At 46.4% G+C, this 21,240-nt stretch overlaps 1 protein-coding gene across 2 annotated transcripts in view; it reads left to right on the forward strand.

The window, feature by feature from the left end:
- The first annotated feature begins 445 nt into the window (after positions 1–445).
- Igf1r (insulin like growth factor 1 receptor) overlaps positions 446–21,240 on the forward strand; it is a 279,402-nt gene continuing 258,607 nt past the window's right edge. For both annotated transcript variants that reach the window (XM_034512795.2, XM_034512804.2), the window contains exon 1: positions 446–579. In XM_034512795.2, coding sequence (XP_034368686.1) covers positions 486–579 — 94 coding nt within the window. In that variant the 5' untranslated portion in view covers positions 446–485. The remainder of the gene's footprint in view (positions 580–21,240) is intronic.

A 21,240-nucleotide genomic window follows, 5' to 3' on the forward strand; every position in this document is an offset into this window, starting at 1 on the left:
GGGAACCGCTCATTCATTTCCACTCCGCATTTCTACCCCTCGCCGGCCTCGCCCGCGCCCGGGACTTCGGACCAGTCTCGCCAACTGCGTCGCGCTCTCCCGCCGCGTAGGCTCCGGTGGTCGTTCCCTCTAGGGATCCGGGGGGCGTTTGTCTTCGCCTGCGGCGATTTGGGCTTTGCTTCTCTTTCTGTACAGTTTTCCTCCCTCTTCTGCATCTCTGGGTTTGCAAATGGAGGCCGACGACGCCGACAGCCCGCCCCGGCGCGCCTCGGCTTCCCGACTCCGCCGCCCCGTGGGCCGCTGCTGCCGGCGCTGAGGGGCCGCCCCGCGCCACCCTCCCTGTCCACGCCGCTTTTCGAGGATCGTAGCCTGCGCTCTTGTTTTTAGACGAGAGTGAGGACTGAGTTGAAGACTTTTTTTTTCTTTTCTTTTTTTTTTTTTTCCTTTTTTTTTGAGAAAAGGGAATTTCGTCCCAAATAAAAGGAATGAAGTCTGGCTCCGGAGGAGGGTCCCCGACCTCGCTGTGGGGGCTCGTGTTTCTCTCCGCCGCGCTCTCGCTCTGGCCGACGAGTGGAGAAAGTGAGTATTTGCCCGCCGCCCGCGGCCACTGCGGGAACTTTTCCTCCGAGGGGCTGCGCCCTGTTTGGGAAAACCCAGTTGCCACGGGCGCAGCTGTCGGACTCCGGGGCTCCGGAGTGGAGGGTGGGGCTCTCCCGGAAGGCCGGAGCGGAGCGGGCCCGGAGTTCACGGCTCAGGAGTTCCTAGAGCCCTAGCTCAGCGCATCTGCGCGCGGGAAGGGCCTCGGGGCTTTCTCTTTCGCTGTCCCGGGAGAGCTGTCCCGCACGCGGCCTGGTGGGTGGGCAGTGCCTCTTCCCTGGCGGGTCAGGGGCAGTCCCCGCATGGGCGCTTGATGGGGATGTTGGCGTCTGGGTGGCCCCGGGAGCCCCGCTACCCTCGCCTCCCCCCTCCGGGGCGCGCCACTTGGCACCCCAGCGCCCATCCCGCGCAGCGCACCATGACAATACCCTTGGAGGCTCCACGGGTGACTGCTGGGGTAGACCTAGTGCTCCGTGGCGGCGAGCAGAAGTCTCCTGCCCCGCGGGGTGCAAGTTGTTATTGAGGGGGAGGTACGGGATGGGGAAGGCTCGCGGCCCCAGGACACGTTTCCAAGCTACACGTCGCAGCCTCCTAACACCCAACTTGTTGGGCCCATCGGCCCTCTCAGGTTCTTGGCCTTTCGCATCTCTGGAGCCTGCGAGCGTCTAGTCTCCACCTCCCCCAAGGCTTGGTAACTTGGGTTGTCCGGTGTGGAGTTGGGGTGCGGGTGTGCCCCCCCCCCAGCTTTCCCTAGGGAAGTGTGAGCTTGGGACTTTCTTCAGACTACTTTGGGTCGGGGAGGGGTCCTTGGATGATCCCCAGTTTAGAGGATCCTTGGGCTCTCAGTTTCTACCCAGCTCTGGACACTTTTTTCCCAGAAGAGGAGATAGGGACATCCACTCATGTGCAGAGCTGACGTGCTTTTACACACACACACACACACACACACACACACACACACACACGTGCTCTTAGCGCGGATTTAGGTGCATCCACAGCCACACGACCAAGAGGGGACAACTGGACTCCCGGCCTGGTCGAGAGATGTCATGTGCTGTGGCTTGAGCTGCGACAGGATTTGTAGTGTGGTCGTGGACGGGTGGTTGTTTTGTTTTGCGAGCGCGGAGCTCTGGCCTTGGTTTTGTTTTGGCCAAAGTTGTGTTGCACTGCCACCCCCCCCTCCCCGCACTTCCTTTGTACATACTTAATAAGCAGTATCGCTCCATGCTCGCTATCGCTTGCAATCTGATAGCTTTTGTTTTGGTGGTGTCGGGTAGGAGTAGGTGGGAGGGGGGGTGTCTCTGGGAATGAGAACTCTCCACAGTGTATGGGGGCAGGAGAAGGAGGAGTGGGTTTTGTTCTCGAGAAAAACAGTGTGGCATACTGGTACTTTAGAGATGGTAGAGTAATTTGAACGCGATTAAAAGTTTAAATGCAGTCTCCGAGTTGGGGCTGGGGAAGTGAGGGCGTGCGGATGAGTAATGTTTGCAGAATGTATGCAGGTGGTGCCTATTAACTTCTAAAAATCACGACCTAGCCTTGAGGATTTAGCGAGGGGGGAGACGATGGAGGCTGCGCGGGGCGTTCGGCCCCACCACTGCGGTAGCTCACAAAGGCTGTCGGTATAAACAAACCCTTGAGCCTCTTTTAAGAAATATCTATGATGGAGTCCGAGCAGGTCTTTAAAGAACTGTAGCTATAGTAAGCCTAGAGTAAGACGCAGACTAGGGCGGACCCTACAAATCTGGGCTCTCCTGTCCTTTGTTTTCCAAACTTGGAGCACACTGGATTGGGCGAAAGGCGGTTAGATGGTGTTTGGGGGCAGGGAAGATTTCTAGCCTTTAAGGACTAAATATGGTTTAGAAGACACTAGGAAGGAGACCGTTTTCCTATGGCATTTTATTGTCCTGCGTATGCCTCTACTTTAGTTATTTAATAGTAGAAGTTCTGAAATGCAAAGTGGTAGTGATGGCCTTGCTTCTTGGGGCAGGAGGAAGGCATCTGAAACAGGATGGGTCTTCATCATCGTGAAGGATATTCTTTATCCAGAACAGGGGTGGCAGGAGAAGGGTGTTTTAATGTGTTGTTTTTAATCCCGTGAGGACCAAGCTCTTCCTGAGAGGCTTCTTTTATGATGGCCAGTCCCTTAAAGTATGATGGACATCCTGAAAACACTCGGGGATCCTGGTTAGGGCCTGCTGAAGTTCTGTCTGGGTATCTGCCTTCCTTCTCTTTACAGCTGAAGGGTTAAGTTTTAGCCTGAAAGGTGCTAAACCACATAACTGAGGAGAAAGTCTCTGGGTGCCAGCAGAGGCAGTCTTCGAGCCATACAGGTATTAGGTTTAAGGAATGGTGATTCTTTGGAGTGTGTCATCCGTGGATGTGTTTCCATCTTTAACTTGGGACTGTGGAAGTTTCTTGAAGAAAGGCAACCCTGCAGACATGTTTGTTTTGTAGCAGGAGAATGAGGAGACCTACACAAGGGACTTTAGTTATGAGCGGCAGCTAGATAATGTAGGGCCGCTTTCTGTTTTGAAAATCAACATGCACTTGAGAGTTATTGTGGTTGTCTCCTAAAAAGGATTGAGTCATCCTTCTGCCGAGGGCACAGGAAAATCCTATTGTCAGAGGGACTGAGGTATGGGAAATGTCGGTGTTTAAAGAAGTTAGTGCTTTATTACCTACCAGGAGAACCCAGAATAAGAACTTTTGAAAGAACCTAACTAGCAAATTATAGTTTAGGTTTTTCTGCAGGGAAATAGCAAGTCCACTATACTTTGTGGAGGTGCAGACTGGTGGGGGGTTCAGGGCTTGAAGTTTAAAAGGTCATATGTTTGAACGTGTAGAAAGGTTAGAAAAGAACATCTCTGTGAAAGATCCAAAGGTTGAACATTGGGGTGCTTACAGTATTACAAATAGAGAAAATAAGTTATAAAATGCCAAATCTTGTATGATTCTACTTATGTGAAATGTTGAGCCAATCCATAGAGATAGACAAATCGCTCACCAGGTACTGGAGGAGGGCAAGCTGGGAGTATTTGTTACAGGGTCCAGGATTTAGGGGTGGGGTGTGATAAAAATGTTTTAGCCTCAATTTGTGGTGATGGTTATACAAACTCTGAATATACCCGAAAATATTGAATTGTATGCTTGAAAATGGTAATTCTCAGGGTATATGAATAACATCTGAACCTGTTTTGTTTTTTGTTTTTTGTTTAAATTTCAAAGATTGAGAAGAGAAGAATACATCATGCTACCTAAGCCGTAAAATCTGACTAAGATTATTCAGTAAACCTAAGTGCAGGTTGGAGTTGGTCTTTTTTTTTTTTTTTTTCTTTTTCTTTTTCTCTAAATTCATGAGCTTTTAAGATCCATGAATTACTGCAGTACAACAGATTGGTAATTTAAGCTGTAACAGCGGGCATTGGATGCCAGGCAAGAAACAGACAAACAGAGAAAAAGGAATCCTGCTCTCACTTAGCTTGAAAATTGAGGGATTGAATCAAAAGGGACAACACACAAATGCTAATGAAGGTGTGATTTTTGACAGTAAAAATTCTGAAACAACCTAGAGGAAGTTCTGTAGAGTCTAGGAGCCTAGGCAAGAGGCCTGTTTATATCTGTAGTTTCCTATTAGAGAAGCAGTGTGCAGCAGAGAAGGAAACTCTTCCCTGTAGTAACTATAAGTGGTACTGATGCAGAGGAAGAACTGCTCACTTTAGGGCAGTGGTGCAACTTTTCTTTTTTCTTTTTATTTTAAAAGTTTTATGTCTTAGAGACTCCAGAATCTCAGTAGGTGGATCTTGGTTGGTTTCAGTTGTTGTTTAGGAGCCTATAGCTTTAAAAGTATTTTTTAAATGAAAAGAAAAAAAAAAACAAAATTTCTTAGAAATTTAAAGAATACCGTCAAGTGGTTTTGTATTCAAGCGGGTGTGCTTTTATCTAAATGTACTTTGCCTTTTCCATAGGAACTGACCTAGAAAGTGATGTTTACATTGGGTTTTTGGCCTTTGTGTCAAGGTTGTTTTTTGGTGAAAGTATTTCCTGCTCTTGTTATGGTTGCGAGGTGGGTCAATGATGAGCTTCAGTGGCATCATCACTTCTTGTCTGTCTGTCCACCTGTCCCTCGTCCTTCCTTCCTTTTTCTTCAGGGAGCCCTCAAAGATACTTTAGTTTTCCTTTTAATCTGGCTTCATTCGGTTTGTAAGACTGCACTTCCAGTAACTGAGTCTAGCCAGCAGTTAGTGGGCACTTACTGTATGAAAGCTGAAGTAAATGCTAGGCGGAGCATTCACCAAGAGAGAAAGGACTCTACTTGCTGTTGCCTCTGGGGCATTCTCCATGTATTTGGATGAAAGGCCCTTTAAAAACCTATAGGCTTGGCTGGTCTGGTGTGCAGCCAGTGCTACACAGTTCTTGCCCTCTTTCAGTCAGGCTCCCTCGTTTCACCACAGACCATGGCCTACGGATATCTGTCCATCTAATCAGGCATCTCTGTAGCATTGGTGTGACAGTGGTTAACACTGTGTATGTAGTACCCTGTTGGGTGTACTCATAGACCTGTAACCCGAGGCCCGGGGTCGAGGGGGGCGGGATCACCAGTTTGAGGGCAGCCTGTGCTAAATAGTGAAACCCTGTCTCAAAAATCAAAACAACCACCCACAGGTGTGCTCAGAATTGTTGCCTAGCGTGAATGGCAGGGCCAGTTTCAGAGGTGTTTTCCCTATATACATTGCTTACACAGTTTTGAGACAGTCATTAGGGAGTGTTTAGAATTCCAAATCTTGTGTAATTTAAAAATGAATGGGCTTTTTTTTTTTAAGTGGGGGGGAGCAGTTAAGAATGAGACAGAGAGGCAATTATACCTTTAGAAGATTTTTGTTTTTTTAATCATAAAGCACACAAGACCGGTTTTTCTCTGGGTTGTGATTTTCTCTGATTTGTTTTCAAGACTCATTTAAAACTCAAACTCTAGTTCGTGGAAGAGGTATTTGTGCCCGGAGGCCAGCTTGCTTTGACTGTTTTTCTTAGCCAGTGTATGACAGGTGCGATCTGAGCCCCAGAAATGAGCTCCTTTTCAGTTGCACTAAGTGTGTAAGTCCTCCACACGTGCTGTGGCCACGGCTCTTGACTTCTCCGTCTGAGACAACAGGCTGTATGGGTGGATGAAGCACGTGGAGCTTCCTGTAAATAGTGTTTGGCGGCAGGTTCGCGCGAGGAAGTTTCCCAGTTCCCCAGCTCCTTATAAAGATGTGTGATTTGGGACGGACGCAGTCCCAGTGTTCTGTGACACTGAGCTCTGTGGACATTGAGGAGAACATGGCCGATGTCCAACATTTGTAAAGATTAAAGATTAGAACGTGTACATGTGCTCCATCTCTGTTCCCTCAACCCCCATCTCTGTCCCCTCAACCCCGGGTCTGACTTTTTCAGAGACATGGGTTTGTGTGAAAAGGTTAGTAAGCAAAGGATCTTTAAAAACAAGTTAGTTCATTATCTCAGCAGATGCATACTCCCTTGACGTGATGAAGCCTGTTTCTTTTCTTAAATTGTTTGGAATTCTTTAACTGAAAGTGTTAGTATCTTTGATTTGGTGACTTTGGATTTCTGGAGATGGACGCCGTGTATCTTCAGTCATCTGTACTTCTGCTTAGCATCTCCGCGGCTTTCCTTTTCATGTGTGCCAGGTTTACTGACGCTTTATTAACGCGATGGGATTTAGAGTCCTAAGTTGGTCGGTGTGTCTCTACTTGAGTGAGAATCCATCCACGTTCTTCCTTAAATACACGCTGAGTGCTCACAAGGCTCCATTCTCTAGGTTAGAAACACTGATACCGTAATGAGTCTTACCATTAGTTTTTCAGAACATGAATTGAACCATCGAAATCCCTGCTATGTTTGTATAAAGAACTAAGAAGCTAGTGAGCAAGGCTTTAATTTTTCTTTTTTTTTGGGGGGGTGGTGGTGGTTCCAGACTGTAAGGATTTATAAACTCACAGATTGCTATTCAGGCATTACTTGAACAGAACAAAAAAAATGGCGTCTTTTATGAGGAGTGATGAGCAGCTGGGGCTGTGGTGACTTTCACAGATAACGATGTTGCTGTTTGGTTTTATATTTATCCTCAACTTGGTTACTGCTGGCATGGGATGTGTTCTTGAGGCTTAGGGAGTTATCCCCCCTGAATTTCCTGGTAGGCTTGACACAGTTCTCACAGAGTATCTGGTGGCCTGCTAGAGAAGAAGAATGTGACCATGTTGGAAGTGTGTATTGCAGAGAGAAGAATGCTCATCCCAGATTGTTTGCTTTGCAGTGGAATGACAGAAATGACTTTTGAGAGAACCGGAGTTTGCTTTCTTGATTTTTGTTCTAGAGATGGTCTTGTTGTGTAGCCCACACTGGTCTTGAACTTGATTTACCCTTGCGTCAGTGTTTGAGTACAGAGATCATTGATAGGCCTGTACCACCAAACTTAGCTAGACACTTTTCGAAGTGTTTTAGAAAGTAGTTTATCATTATTACAGAAAACTCCTGGCGGTAGTAGGAGCTGGAAACTTCAAACTTTATTTTTTTTTTTATTTCACACCTCACTGCAAAAGTTATACAATACCAGCTATTCACAGTTGCACATGTTTGCATGCACAGTTGCGTGTTTGTCCAGATGTGCATGTATGCACTCATCCATCTGCATTGACTGATTGAGGTGCATAGCTCTTGAGCTTCTGTATACTTCAACTTGCCAGTTTCTTTTTAAACATGGCACTTCCTTTAAGCTGGCTTTGGAGTTGTCATTTTTAAAATTAATCTTTATGTGGGTAACACATGTTTTATGATATTGAAGCCTAAATATTTTACAGACCAGAACTTGAAAGTTCCTGAAATATTTCGCATGTTTGCCTATCTATAAATTGATTATTGGGAGTGTGTCACATTGAGTAAATGAGACACTCACTGTAAGGCACAGTAGCCTGATGATAATTAGACAGCAGTGAGTTAATATACGGGAAGTTTTCTCCTAGTTTTAATTATTTTAGTAACCTTTGATAACTAGCTGGGAAAAAAAAAGGAAGCATCTGTACAGATTTCAGATGACAGCTGTCCATCTGGTTGACTGGAAGTTTGAGGGGAATCCTGAGTCACTAGCTGTCCACTCAGTTAGACAGTGAGTGAGGTCTTCATCAGTTGTGCCCATGTGTATCTGTGTCTTATGGTGTTTATTCTCCACCAGTTTGCCCTGAGCAGGAAACAGGCTTCCAGATACTGGGTTTGAAGGGAAGCCCCGCTGATGGTTCTGTTGTCCACTTTTGGGCGTAAATGACTTTATGGTGTCTATCGAGTTACAGTGTAGAAGAGCTGAATCCTAGGAACTTACTTTGCCAAAAGTGCCTTTTCTTGGTTGGATGCTGTATTCTCACTGTTTCTTCTAACACGCTCATCAGTGAGCTTTTCAGACACCAAGATCGGCCTAGATGGAAAGTCTAGTTAACCTCAGTTCTGCAGCCTGCCCTTTTCTGAAGAGAGTGGTTAATTGAATGTTTCCTCTTAACTTCACTGAGTCACTTGAAATCACACAGATTTGCCCGTTTCTGGCTCCACCCCCATCCAGTCCAGACCTGCATCTCAACCCTTTGAGTAGACAGGACACACTTAGCTGGCCTTTGAGCTCGTTCTAAATGCCATGAAGATTCCTGGGCTTGCTTTGCTTGCCAACCCTATGTCCTCACTGTGCATCGCAGTAGAGTCCCCAGTCTTAATGTAAAGTCCAAGGCCCCTCGTGTTGGGGCTGCAATAAATCCTTATAAGGACTTTGCTGTCAGGTTCCAGAGTGATCCCGGAATTCTGCGTGAGGAGACTATGGTGATCCCCCACTCAGGTTTTGCCTCTCTTTCTGTGTCTTGGTGTGAGTTCCATCTCAGTCTTCTGGCCCCTCCCCACAATGGACATTGAAAAATGCTTTTGTGGAGCACTGGAAGGTCACATGGGCCTAGATTTCTTTTAGCTATCTGTCAATTCTTTGATATAAAACATGCCATTTAACTTTTCTGAGTTTGAACAAATAGGAGGAGACTCAGGAGGATTGTGAAAGATGTTTCTCCTTGTCTCACTAAACAGCAAAATAAAATTATCTTCTACTATATTTAGAAAATTCAGGAAAATTTTGGGGAGGAAATGTGGTTTTAAATTTTCATTACTTTTTTTGACTGTGCGTGTAGGGTGTCTGGTTTTGGGTGTTAGCACTGTAAAGTTGGCCCAATAGCATAGGACGTCAGTCAACTCCCCCAGCCCCAGGACTTTCTAGGATTTTAATATATGTGGGAGATGCCACTCTTGATGCTCTCACTGCGTCCTTCTCCTTCATGTGAGGCTGTCTAGCGTTTCCCTAACTTCACAGCTCTGACTTTCCCCTTCCTCCCCTTGAGTTCAGACACCACTGGATGCATTGATAGTGATGTCTCCCTTGGGTTTTGTCCTTTGCCTGTCATTACTTACGGTGACAGAGGAGTGGAGAGGGAGGCTGGTTTGAGTGTCGTTTTTTCAGCAGCACTGATCGGATTGATCTTCTTGGTGCTTTGTTTCCTCCTCTGTGAAATGGGGATTCTACCAGAACTCACCCTGTGCTTTTATTAAGCTCAATGAATTAATACTCTTGTCAAGTGCTTTTAGGTGAACCTGGCACCTACTAAACCCTTGGGCTTGAGCGGCTTCTACCTTGTAGATGTGCTGTCATCAAGCAGAAGATTTTCTTCGATAGTACTGGCAGTACAGGGCACTCTCCCTGCTTTCCACTCTCAATTGTGTAGAGCCTGGCACGTACATAGCAAATGCGTAGTAACACCCTGTTCTGTAGTAGAACTTCTCTTTGCTAAGGTGCTTCTTAAGGTTGAGTTCTGCTTATAGAAAAGTTAAGTCAGATTGATGAGACAGCTTGGGTGAAGGGTGATTGCCATCAAGCCTAAGAGACCAGAGTTTAATCCCTGGGACTCATGGTGGGAGGGAGAAGCAACCCTCAAACATAGCCTTCCTACCCACACAGGTACTCTGCTGCGTGCCCCACCTCCAACAGCAAATAAATGCAAGAAATAAAAGGTACAGGCCTTTAATGCCAGCACTTGGGAGGCAGAGGCAAGTGAATCTCACTGAGTTTAAACCCAGTCTAGTCTACACAGTGAGTTCTGGGCCAGCCAGTGCTATGTAGTGAGACCTTGTCTCAAAAAACAAAAACAAAAACCCAAAACTATTAAACCTAAGTTTTGTCATTTTATTTTTTTGTCTCATAAGCATAGCTAGCTCCACTCTGTTTACCTTCCACTTTACAGTTGTCTGTCATAGTTTCTTCCTCAATCCTTTCTCTTGTTAGTTTCTGCCAGGGTCTCAGAACGGGTCCAGTCTGCACTTTGTCCACCTCGACAATGCGAAGTCGCCATCTAGTGGCCACATTGGGAATTCAGGCACCTCCCTGGCTGAAGTAGGTGTTGTCCAGAGGAGGAAGAGAACCATCCCCTCAAAATTCCTCAACTTTTCCCTGCCAGTAGGGTGACTGAGAAATGGTTCCAAGAAAATGTGGATCCATCAGGTTTCTTTACAGATCGCCAGGCTATGGTTTAGGATACAGCTTGTTTGACTGTTCAGTGGGCGACCCAGACAAATAAATGTATTCCACAGTGATGTACCCAAATCTCTTTGTATAAAGCCCAGACTGTCTCACAGTCCTAAAAGTACCCTACCTCCATGCCACAAAACCTTTATGTGTGTGAAGTTTTAAAATATTTTTTATGAGAGATTAAAAAAATACTGCTGGGACCAGCAAGATGGCTTGGCCATAAAGGTGCTTGCTGCTAAGTTGGTGCCTCTGAGTTCAATCCCTGGGACTCAACACAGTAGGAGGATAGAACTGATTCCTGCAAGTTGTCCTGTGACCTCCACATGTGTGTCGTGATACTTACATACCCCCTCCCAGGTAAATGTAATTAAAACATTTCAAAAAGGCTACCAGTTCATTTCAGATGGCACGTTCATATAGCGAGGTCTGTTTGACCGCTCTGCTTAAACATGTAGTAACACTTCAAATTTCATTCTTCAGTGTGTCTCCTTGGGCTGCTATGTAGTTGTCTACCCCACAGAAGTCCTGATGACAGACAATCACAGGCAGTTCTGTTACTGATGGTGTTCAGCCCTGCGCTGGTTGCACTTTGTCAGATTTTTTGTTTTTCTTTCCTCACAGCTTATTGATAATTTCTCCCATTTCCTCAGTGACACTGTATCTAGTGGACACGTTCCTCCCTGGTGGCTTTTTATTATTTAATTTTAACTGGGAGATCGTTTGCTGGGCTGAGAGAGGACTAGTGTGTTTTCCGCCCAGACATTTCAGGTAATTCCACCTGCTGTTTCTCAAGCAAGGCACTGACTCCGGCCAGACGTTGAACACACTTGATTCTCACTGCCCTAAATGGGTTCAGAGCACAGCATATAGTAACTATTCAATAAATGTGTGTTCTGTAATAAAAAGTTCACTTCGCTAAGATGTGTAAGAATAATTAAATAATTCACGAGTCTGCCCCTTGCCTGGGGTAGCCATATTACGGTCTTCCTTTAAGAGTCAGCCAGCAGTTGATTTTATATCTCTTGACTTTTTTACACATGATGCGCTGAACCTGTTCTTCCCCACCATAGAGGGGAGGATAGTTTCTCTACTACCTTTGAATACCAGAAAGTAGCCTAATGTTTGGTGGGTAAGAGGAGCTCAGGAAATGGTGGGCTTCTTAAAGGAACCACCTTCAGGCCATTCAAGTGGATGCATGTCCTGTTCATTTACAGTGAAGGCTTCTTCTCTCATCCTTGCCATAGTAGCTTTGCCCTTGGAGACATTTTATCACACCAGTTACTACATAGCACTTAGAAGTAGTAGTAGGATGATCTTTTAAACCATCAGTTAGGTCTTTTGTTCCACAAGTGGGCAAAACGCTTTACAAGAGTCGTCTGCAGATCTAGCCTTGTATCCCCCGAGGTGGGTGACCATGCTTTTTAAGCTTCTTACGGGTGAGAAGAAATGAATAATTCGCCATTACCAATTCCTTTGTTTGTAGTGTAGGTTGGACCATTGTGGAGCCAGATGCCTGATGAAAGGTTGCTATCTTCAGGTTGGCTGTGGCTTCCTGTTCATTGTGGAGGAGTCTGAGAGCTGGTGGGATTCCTGTGCTGCTGCGATTTCCTTCCTTCTCCTTCAGGAGTGACCCTGGGGGCCTAGAAGTGTTGTGATGCATTTTCAGCCTTCAGATCCCAAAACCAGGCAGAGAGGAATGGATTCTTGGGGAGGTTTGTTTGGTCCCTTGCAGACTCACGTGGACAGAAGTTTGCTTCCGTTTCTTGCATTGTTTTTGGTTTTTGTTTTTTTGTTTTTTTTTTTTTGTTTGTTTGTTTGTTTTGATGTGACCAGCAAAAAGTTGCCTTGCATCCCGCCAGGCACAGTAGCCAGACTCTTGTCCTTTAAGTCTCTAACATGGCCTGTCAGAGTTTATGATAGGGGTATTGTGGAGGTGTGGTCTGCTTCCTCCAACAGAATTAGGTTTACTTAATCTGGAATGCTGTAAGGGGACTCCTGAACTTTTTTTTTTTTAAAGATTTATTTTATTTATATGGGTACACTGTCTTCACACACACTGGAAGAGGGCATTGGATGCCATTACAGGTGGTTGTGAACCACTATGTGTTTGCTGGGAATTGAACTCAGGGCCTCTGGAAGAACAGTCAGTGCTCTTAACTACTGAGCCATCGCTCCAGCCTGGGACTCCTGAGTTAATACCCAAGAAATCATTGCTAAAAGCTCAGTGCTCCTGAGGAGACATTCGAGGTGATCTATTTCTTGTAGAAAATATAAGCAGAATCAATGAACCTAGTATGTTTATTTCAAATGTGGCCTTATAGAAAAAGCATTTTCTACAAATCACTGCTTCACCTGCCTTCCCTGCCTTTAGGGAAGCCAGCTTTCCCCAGGTACTTGGAGGCATGCTAAAGAGGGAAGTATGGACCTTGGTACCCATCTGTAAATTGGAGTGGTGCCAGTCCAGCAAGCATGCCAAAGGGAATTAGCAGTAGTGTTTTTAAGACGCCCAGCAGAGACAGACAGTAGAAGACATATAGCAAATAAATGCGTGGATTTTTCTCCTCCTATGTTGCTGTGGGCCCCAGGGGATTCCTGTCTTTTAGTCCTCCCAGCAGCCCCTGGGAAAGCTGTGGAGGAGGAAAGCATTGTTTTAATGTCAGTTGTTTAGGCTTAAACCTGAGAAGCCGAGGTTGGAGAGATAGCTTAGCAGTTAAGAACACTAGAACTAGAACCCAGGTTCAATTCCCAGTGCCCACATGACAGCTTATAACCATCTGTAACTAGCTATAGCAGTCCAGTGTTGCCTTCTGGCTTCTGTGGATGCCGCATACACAAGGCATACAGCTGCCTGTGCAGACAAGCACTCATACAAGTAAAATAGTAATTAAAAACTTGAGGAAGTCTGAGCCTTAGGTTTTTGGAAGCATGGACATACTCTCACCAGAGACGTGGAACTAAGAGCTTCGAAGTTGGGGATACAAAGCCCCATTTCTGTGTCAAGGCTCAGTAGCCGTTCTCCCCTTCTCTCCCCCCCCCCCCCCCAATTTGTTGTCCTATTGGGAAAAATCAAGTACAGCAGGGCAGCCTTAGCTTGAAATTTGAAATGTTTCAGAATTCAGAACTTGTATCTATTGTCTCAGTGCTGAGAAAGTTTCCTAGATTTTAGAGCATTTTGGATTTCCAGATTGGGGTTACTCAGCAGCATCTATGCAAATATCCCCAGATCCAAACATCCCCATCTCTGAAGTGCTTCTGGTCCTATCAGTTCACATACTCTCAAACAGTAATAGGAAGTTTATGTTCTGCACAAAATTATGGGATCTGAGATCAAAAATAAAAACCCCAAACATGCACATGTGAGCGTGTGAGCATGTGCGTATACACACACACACACACACACACACACACACACACACACACACACCCGTACACCCATACACAACACACCCCTTTGGAGGTCCAGTCTTTGAGCCACTGAAGAGCTTTGGTGTGCCACCAGTGTTTAATTCAAAGTGGTGAAGACAGCACCCTGGAAAGTGGAGGCAGGTGGCAGCCTGCTCAGGCGGAGTGGAAGGTGGGCCTGAGACCCAGGGGCATTGGAGGGAGTTGACTGATGGGTGGATAATGGGAAACCCTAAAGCTTTTGGAGCATGTGATCAGGGGAATAAGAGCTTTCGGGTGTCTGCTGTGGGTCTTCAGTGCTGGAGACAGGTGATGGTGTCCACAAGGAGGCCCTGAGCATAGAGCCAGGGAGGGCCATGTCATCTCTAGACCCAGATCTGAGGAGCAGGAGCTCACTGTGTAGTGACTTGGCTCTGTGGCATGGGAGTGGGGGCTGAGTGCTGAGCTCCTCCCTGTGCTGGGAAGGAGGGTTGTATTACTGGAGTTAATAAGATGTGACCCTGGGCCCAGAGTGGGGACTATATAGAATGTGGCTCTAGAGTGGCTCTGGGTTGGCTGCAAGTCTGGGGTCGGCAGCACAAAGCAGGCCCTTAAGGAAACACATGATGCGAAGCACCTGCTTCTAGTGGGGCTTTGAATCAGCCTTCTGGAGACTGCAGAATTTACCTTTAGATTAAAACTGGTTCCAGGAAAGTGTGTGGTGGAGTCGTGGTCAAAATGCTTCTTTTCTCCAAAAATAAACATTCCAGCTTTCCATGCAGGCACTCTCGCAGTTGATCGCTAGGTGCCCCTTTCTGAGTTTGAGGGCCACCCAGGCCAAGGGAGATTCTTGCTTACTTGTAGGCTGTGTCAGGTGGGCCTGAGCCTAGCTACTGCAGTAACCTTGGCTCCCAGTGGTTGAGATAAGCAAGCAGCACGTGGTGCCAGCCAACATGGTAGAATGATTTCCAGCCCTTGCCAATGTGGTATCCCAGCCTGGGCTGCTACTAGTGCTTTTAAACATTCACTCCTTTGTGACTTTAAATGGGTTGAGCACACTGTGATTCTTGATGAGAGCAATTGCGGGGCTTTAGCCCAGGAACAAAGCTACCAGCTGCCTGGTCTGCAATTGGAACTATTCATTTCATTTCCACTCCCAAGTCTAAAAAAACGTGGTAACACACGAGGTGCCCTAGGAAGGTGGTATCATTTGGTCTGTGGGCCTTTCCATGTGGGAGTTTTAGTGCATTCTGGAATTTAAGTCATTAAGTGACTCAGTTCCTCCCCCCACCGCAAGTTCAGCAAAGTAGGTTTCAGACTGTTTCAGCCTGCTTGCTTTGTTCCCAGACTTGCTTGGTGGACTCTGTTCAATCCTGAGCTTAGAGTGAGAGCCTAGAGGTATTGACTCAGAAGGCTAGAGGTGAGCTGTATCTTTTTCACTCTGCTGCTTTTCTTTCCTCATCTAGAAAACGGAAGGACCCAGTGGTACCTACCTTCTAGGATTCTCACAAGTACTTTCTGAGTGATTCTGGACAAAGCCCTTAAACTCTGCCCATCCTGGATGCCAGGAGGTGGTTGCTGCTGTTGTTCACAGTAGAGGGAATAAACAGTAGAACATATTCAGAAGGAGAAGGGGCGGAGAAGAGCACTCTCCTGGGTGTGCACTGGTCTCATGCTTGCCTGTGAGCTGCACCTGTTGGTTTTGACCATGAAAGTTTCACACCCTGTCAATGGACAGAAACATTGCTCATCTGTCCGTGCATCCATCCATCCATTTATGCCAAGGGACAGAAACATTTCTTGCCTGTCTGTCTGTCCTTCCTGCCTGCCTTCTCTGCCTTTCTACCTTCTTATCCTGCTCCTGCCTTTGGAGAAAGATTGAAGCATCTTCTTTCAGAACACAGATTTGAGTTCCAATACTCTTTAAAGAAGTCTTAGATGTGCCCTGCTCAAGGGGCCGAAGGACAGAAATGAATGGTTGATGCATAATGATGTGTGCAGAGTCCTGTGTCCCTTTGCTTTTTCGTTTTTTTCAAGGATGGGGTAGTAATTGGAGGTCACATAGCTTCTGGGAAAGAACCAGATCAAGGGGCCAAAAGTGGCTGCACACATCTCTAGCCCCAACCCTCAGGAAGCAAAGGCAGATGTATTTCTGTGAATTTGAGGGCAGCCTGAGCTATGAAGTGGGAGACTTGTTTTATGTTTGTTTGTTTGTTTGTTTAAAAAGCCAAGTCAGGTATGGTAGTAGAGTAGAGTTTAAGTTTCCAGCCAAGTTTAGGATACAGGATTTGAAGTGCAAGGATCTATGTTTCTAGGTAACTGGTTAAGGATGGGACAAGTTGAAATCCTTTGGTCCTTGTAGATCAAGGGCTTTCCAAAGGGATAGGAGGAGGTTCAGGAGATGAACCAAGCAGTAATGGAGAACAAGAAAGCTTCAGTGGGACCCCAACACATGGAACCTGATAAATGAACTCTTGTAGGTCAGCCTTCTTTGAATACCAGGCAGGAGCTCGCCTCTTATTATGCTCCTAGATTCCACAGGGCTCCTTTCCTTAGGACCTGCATTTAAGCCTAACCCTGCTTGGGTGCTTACTAAGTATTTCCAGAGGAAAAGTATGTTTTGAGCCTGGACTGTTCACCCACCTTCACAAATCATAGTCTGTAGTAATGATACGGTTTACTTTTGTAACTAGAACATCTCTTAGGAGTTGGATTGATTCCTTTGGTTTAAAATTAATTCCTTGAGTTCACTAAGCCCCTGGAAAGATGTTAGCTACCACTAGTCACTAGTGAACGAATTCAGAGCCACAGTTGACATTACTTCATACCTTTTACTATGAAGTTGTCAGAAAACCAGGCAGTAACACGTATAGCATGTGGCGAGATCAGAGCTGAGAACCTTGGCAATGTAAATGGTGGACACCGAACATGACGTAGGCTCCTCCAGAGTTAAATGCAGAGTTGCCATGGTACAGTTATTCCACTTCTGAGTACATGCCCCATAGTGTAAACAGCCATTTGTACACTAGTATTCATGATAATGAATAGTGAGGTTTAAAAGCCAAGGTGAAAGTAGACCAAGGACCCATCGAAGCTGATTGAATATATAGAATGTGACATACGTACAATGGAATGCTGTTCAGACTTAGGCGGTGGGTCTGTTTACAGGCTCTAGGGAGGATGAATGTTGAACATGGTATGTGAAGTGAAACTTAAGTTTTATATATTTCACTATGTTTTTAGGAAAAAAAAGCTGTCCATCACATTGAATAGTGACAACATACCATGTGGGCTGTGGGTGAGACATTCCATACCAGGGCCCCAGAGGCACCTGGGGGAGCTGGGCAGCTCCAGGGAGCTGAACATCACGGGGCAGAGTCTGCCTTCCACAGCTGGTCACAGTACTGCAGACGCTTGTCCTCCCAAGGAAATCAAGTCCAGAGTCAAATGCTAGTACCGTTGTCGTCACGCACGAAGCTTATTGCTAATCAGCCATGTGACGTGTAATTGCTTTTTTTTTATTTTCTCATTTTTCCAGAAGAGAGTCTTGTTTAGATGTTTGGTTCCCTCCCTGATTATACTGGAAGTTTTTTTATTTGCTTTGACAGCTTAATTTTTTATTGCAAATGGACTGCCCCATCATATAGAGAGATGAAGGGAAGAGATTGGCTGCAGCAGTCAAGTGATTCGAGGATCTGGAAGTTGAAGCTAGCCAGGGGTTTTTCCTCATAGGTGAAGAACTTGAAGCACTTTCAAGCCCTGTGCTGCTTGAGGTCACGGGACACGAGCTGTGGGGCTTAGGCCAGCGTTGCCTCAACACCTCCCTAGAATGTACTCTCTGGGGCTAGCCCTTTGGACGTGGTTGTCTCAATCTAGTTTAACAAGGCACAGGACTCAGGCCTGGACCTGCTGAATTCCAGACAAGACTGAGAGGTAGTTGAGCCTGTCTGGCAACAAAAGAAGCTTCCTCCACCCCAGTGACCCACCACAGCTCTTCTTGGTCTGTGACCCATGGGAAGAACCATTGCTCTGTCTGTGAGTTAGATGAGTATTTCCCTGTTTGTCAAATGCAAACCTGAGTGATCCTTCTTGTCTTCCCCAGAATTTCCCAAACTGTTAACCCTGTCTCTGTCTGCTTTGCCTGACCATCCCACAGGAGGTATTACCAAGCCCAAAGGTCTCACCAAGTGAGACCCTTCTCTCACTTGGTGGTAGGCAGTGGGTGTGTCTCTGTCAGCTAATTTGCTATCATAGATCACAGAGACCGAGTGGCCAGAACAGACACCTCTCAATGGGCTCTGTGTCCAGCATCCAGATATCAGCTACTTCAGTTTCTGGTGAGGACCGATTTCCTGTCTCACCAATAACAAATGTCTTTTTGCTGTGTTTTCATGTGGCAAGGAGAGCAAAGGTCTCTCTCTTCAACTGAAGACACTGATCCCATCATGTGACTGTTTTCCTCAGGACCTTTTTCAAGCCTAATCTTGTCTCAAAGGACCTACCTTCTAATACCATCCCTCTGGGACTTGGAGCTTCCATCTGACGTTTTAGGGGCACTCAGTCATCCAGTCCACAACAACAGAGTGATGTGCTCTAGTTCAGGATTCTCGGGGTCGGGATGTTATTTGTTTTTTTACGTTCTTGGCCAAATCTGGGAGTTGATTGCAGATTAACTGTGAGACTAGTGAAGCTGGGCACCTAACTGTACATTCAGCCCTTTATATCTCTGGGCTCCCATTTATGAATTCAACCAGGCATGGATCAGGACTATTTGGGACAGGGGTGGGGCAAAGAAGAAGCATGCCGAATTGAAACTGGAAACTGGTTGCTTGTCATTATTCTCTAAGAAACACATTATGACCTGTCTTGTACTTCTAGGGGTGATTGACAGATGGGGGAAGTGAGACACAAGAAGATAATTTTTGTCTAAGAGTCTCCTGACATTGTGGTTTTTGTATGGGGATCTTGGAATCAGTCCTCCACTGATGCCAAGGGACTACTGTATGTGTTCTCAGGATGGCAGTGAGTACCCCATTGCTTTTTTAAAAACTGGATGCCCTCTGAGAGGTGCCCACTTATTGGGAAACTACACATGCCTCCGTCTCCCACTTTAGAAAAGATAAAACTGCTTATTTTGAACTCTACAGGAGCTACCTGAGAGACATTATGCTCCAGGGGAATCGTAATTTGAAAACCCAGTTCTACATAACTCCCTGTCTTGGTGACTGTGCTCTTATCTGACCTCTGGAATCAGGTCAAAAGTGGCTCATCTGGAACCTTCCCCAGGGGTCTGTTTTGTGGAGCTGACACCAGTGCTTGTGGACTGCACAGGTTGCAGCAGTGCCCAGGCCCGCCACAGCTGCTTCTTCAGAGCCCATGAAATGACGAGTCTTTCTCCTCACAGATCCAGAAGGCTGGGGAGGTTGCTGCTCATTGTTTATAAGCATTAACTGTTTACCAGTCATACTTGCTATTTTGAATCTGACCCTGCTATTATGTTGTTTGTTTCTGTTCACAGCTGAGCCTTAAGATGGGTAGATTTTTGTGGTGAGTCACTCCCGTGATGGTAAAACCAGTATCGATCATGCTACTCTGCTAATCCTGGGAACGTATATAGAGAGATGAAACAGTCTGAAGGATTCCTTCACCTGGGTCAACCCTGCCACCCCTTATTCCAGAGTGTTTGTGCTCAGGTCAGGTGAACATGGGCTGTCTGCAGCTCTGAATCCTCCAAGGGGCCCAGGCTTCTTGGAAGCCATGCTCCAAGGAAGAAAGAAAGGAAGGGGAGACAAGCCCCTGAGAGAATTTCTCTTAACTTCTGTTCTTCAGACTCCATCCAGACTACCTGCTGATGTTCTCAGGAGCCATGCACATTTGTGGAGAGCCAGGGACTGTTTTTCCCCCTTAGCCTAGGCTTTGAAGTCCTTGGATGTTGAAGGTTGATTAGAGTTGCCTAGAGGGTAGATATGCTGGTTGCTACGAATTCTTTGAGGCTGATGTATGGTGACGTGTTGAGCATCAGAGCTAGGCTGGCCGTGGTGAGGAAAGACAATATTGATTGGGACCCTCTTTCTATACCCTGGGAATACAGGACCACCAGCTCATACCCACCTTACTGAAGTCCCCTGGGCAGATTTGTAATGATGTCACCATTGATGTGTGTCAGCTTTTGAGTCCTGAAGAGAAAGGTACCCAGACCCAGAGGGATGTTCTGATTTGTCTGTGGTCCTGTGCAGGAGCATAGATATCACTGGATTCAATGTCAGTGGGCAGTAGAATTGGGCTGATTGGTGTTGCTTTTTTCAAAGAGTACAGGGGAACAGCTCACAGGCCCCTCAAGATGATTGAGCTGAGCTGAGCTGAATTCCGTTTGGTAGGGATCAGAGAGGGGTAAATCAGAACGTTCAGGGGCCTGTGGAAGGATGTACGCTGTGCAACATACAGCCATGCTTTGATACTTGTTTACCTTGAGGAGATATCCTGTACAAACCAGTTAGGAATCTGAACAAACACGCTTGGAGTGGAAACTAAGGAAGAGATTATTGTGCCCCCTCCCCACCCAAATCCTGATGACCCCATGGAAGATCAGGCCTGAGTAGGCTTGGGGTCAGGGCTTGATGTGGAGTGGGGCTCAGAACAAGGTAGAAGAAGTATGTTGAGGCGTGAGGCCAGGCTATGGAGAGCCCATTGTTTCTTTAGAGCAGAGGAATTCTTTGCGTCTTTTAAACCAGCACACTGCGGGCTCCTGTTGTTTGACTAGGAATTTAACCTTGTGAGGGTGGGGTATAGAGAAAATAGAAGACTGTCTCAGGTATGCTGGAGGACCTCTCTGGCTTATTTCAGTGGGCCTTGCAAAGGCTGCTATTCATCGCTCTTAGGCTTTGGTGTGCTGCTTGGGACTGGTTGATGCAGGATGCTAGGGAAAGGGCCTCTTGGTGACTTTACATGACTCTTTCCGCTTCCCTCCTAGGTTGGCATTCATTTTTTAAAACTCGTCCTCTAAAATTGTCTGCCCGTATAGTTGTATGTTTGATCCGTAAAGCTGGCAACTGGGATTGTGTTATAAATTACAGTACCTTCCAAATAGTGGGGTCCCCTCCACATTCTACCCAGGGATGATGAAGTTCCCGCTTGAGTTTTTGTCACATCAAGAAGGTGCTCTGTTCCCCTTACAGCATAGCAGACCTAACCACAATAGTGTCTGTTCCTGGGTGGAGGGGTTTGTGGAAAGTGAGTCGGGCAGGTGGGTTAGTTAGTCCAAGAGCCCTGTCCCAGGTGTGAGCATTCCAGCATGCTGTCTCCCAGGCCTTTTGGAAGTCCTTTGCTGTTTTTGGCCAGGGGTAGTGTTTCCCTGGGAACAAATGAAGGTTGTTTACAGGCAAAGTAGGGGACATTTGGTGATGTGAAGTGCCTAGCATTCCCATTGCAGTCCAGGTTCAACTTTGGGGAGGCATAACAAAGCTGAAGTGTGAGGCAACAGACTGTGTGTAGAAAGCTCTCAGCCCCTCTTAATGGGGGGGGGGGGGGACGACAAACCCCATTTGTAGAGGGCAAGTTCCAGTTGAGCATTTAATTACGGGGGTGACATTTGTGGCACTAGAGACCCGGGCTTCCTGGCCACCTCATTTTTTTCTGGCCCTGTTTCTTTCAAGTCTCCACTC

This window comes from Arvicanthis niloticus, chromosome 1 (assembly GCF_011762505.2).
Source record: "Arvicanthis niloticus isolate mArvNil1 chromosome 1, mArvNil1.pat.X, whole genome shotgun sequence".
NCBI classification, from domain to species: Eukaryota; Metazoa; Chordata; class Mammalia; order Rodentia; family Muridae; genus Arvicanthis; species Arvicanthis niloticus.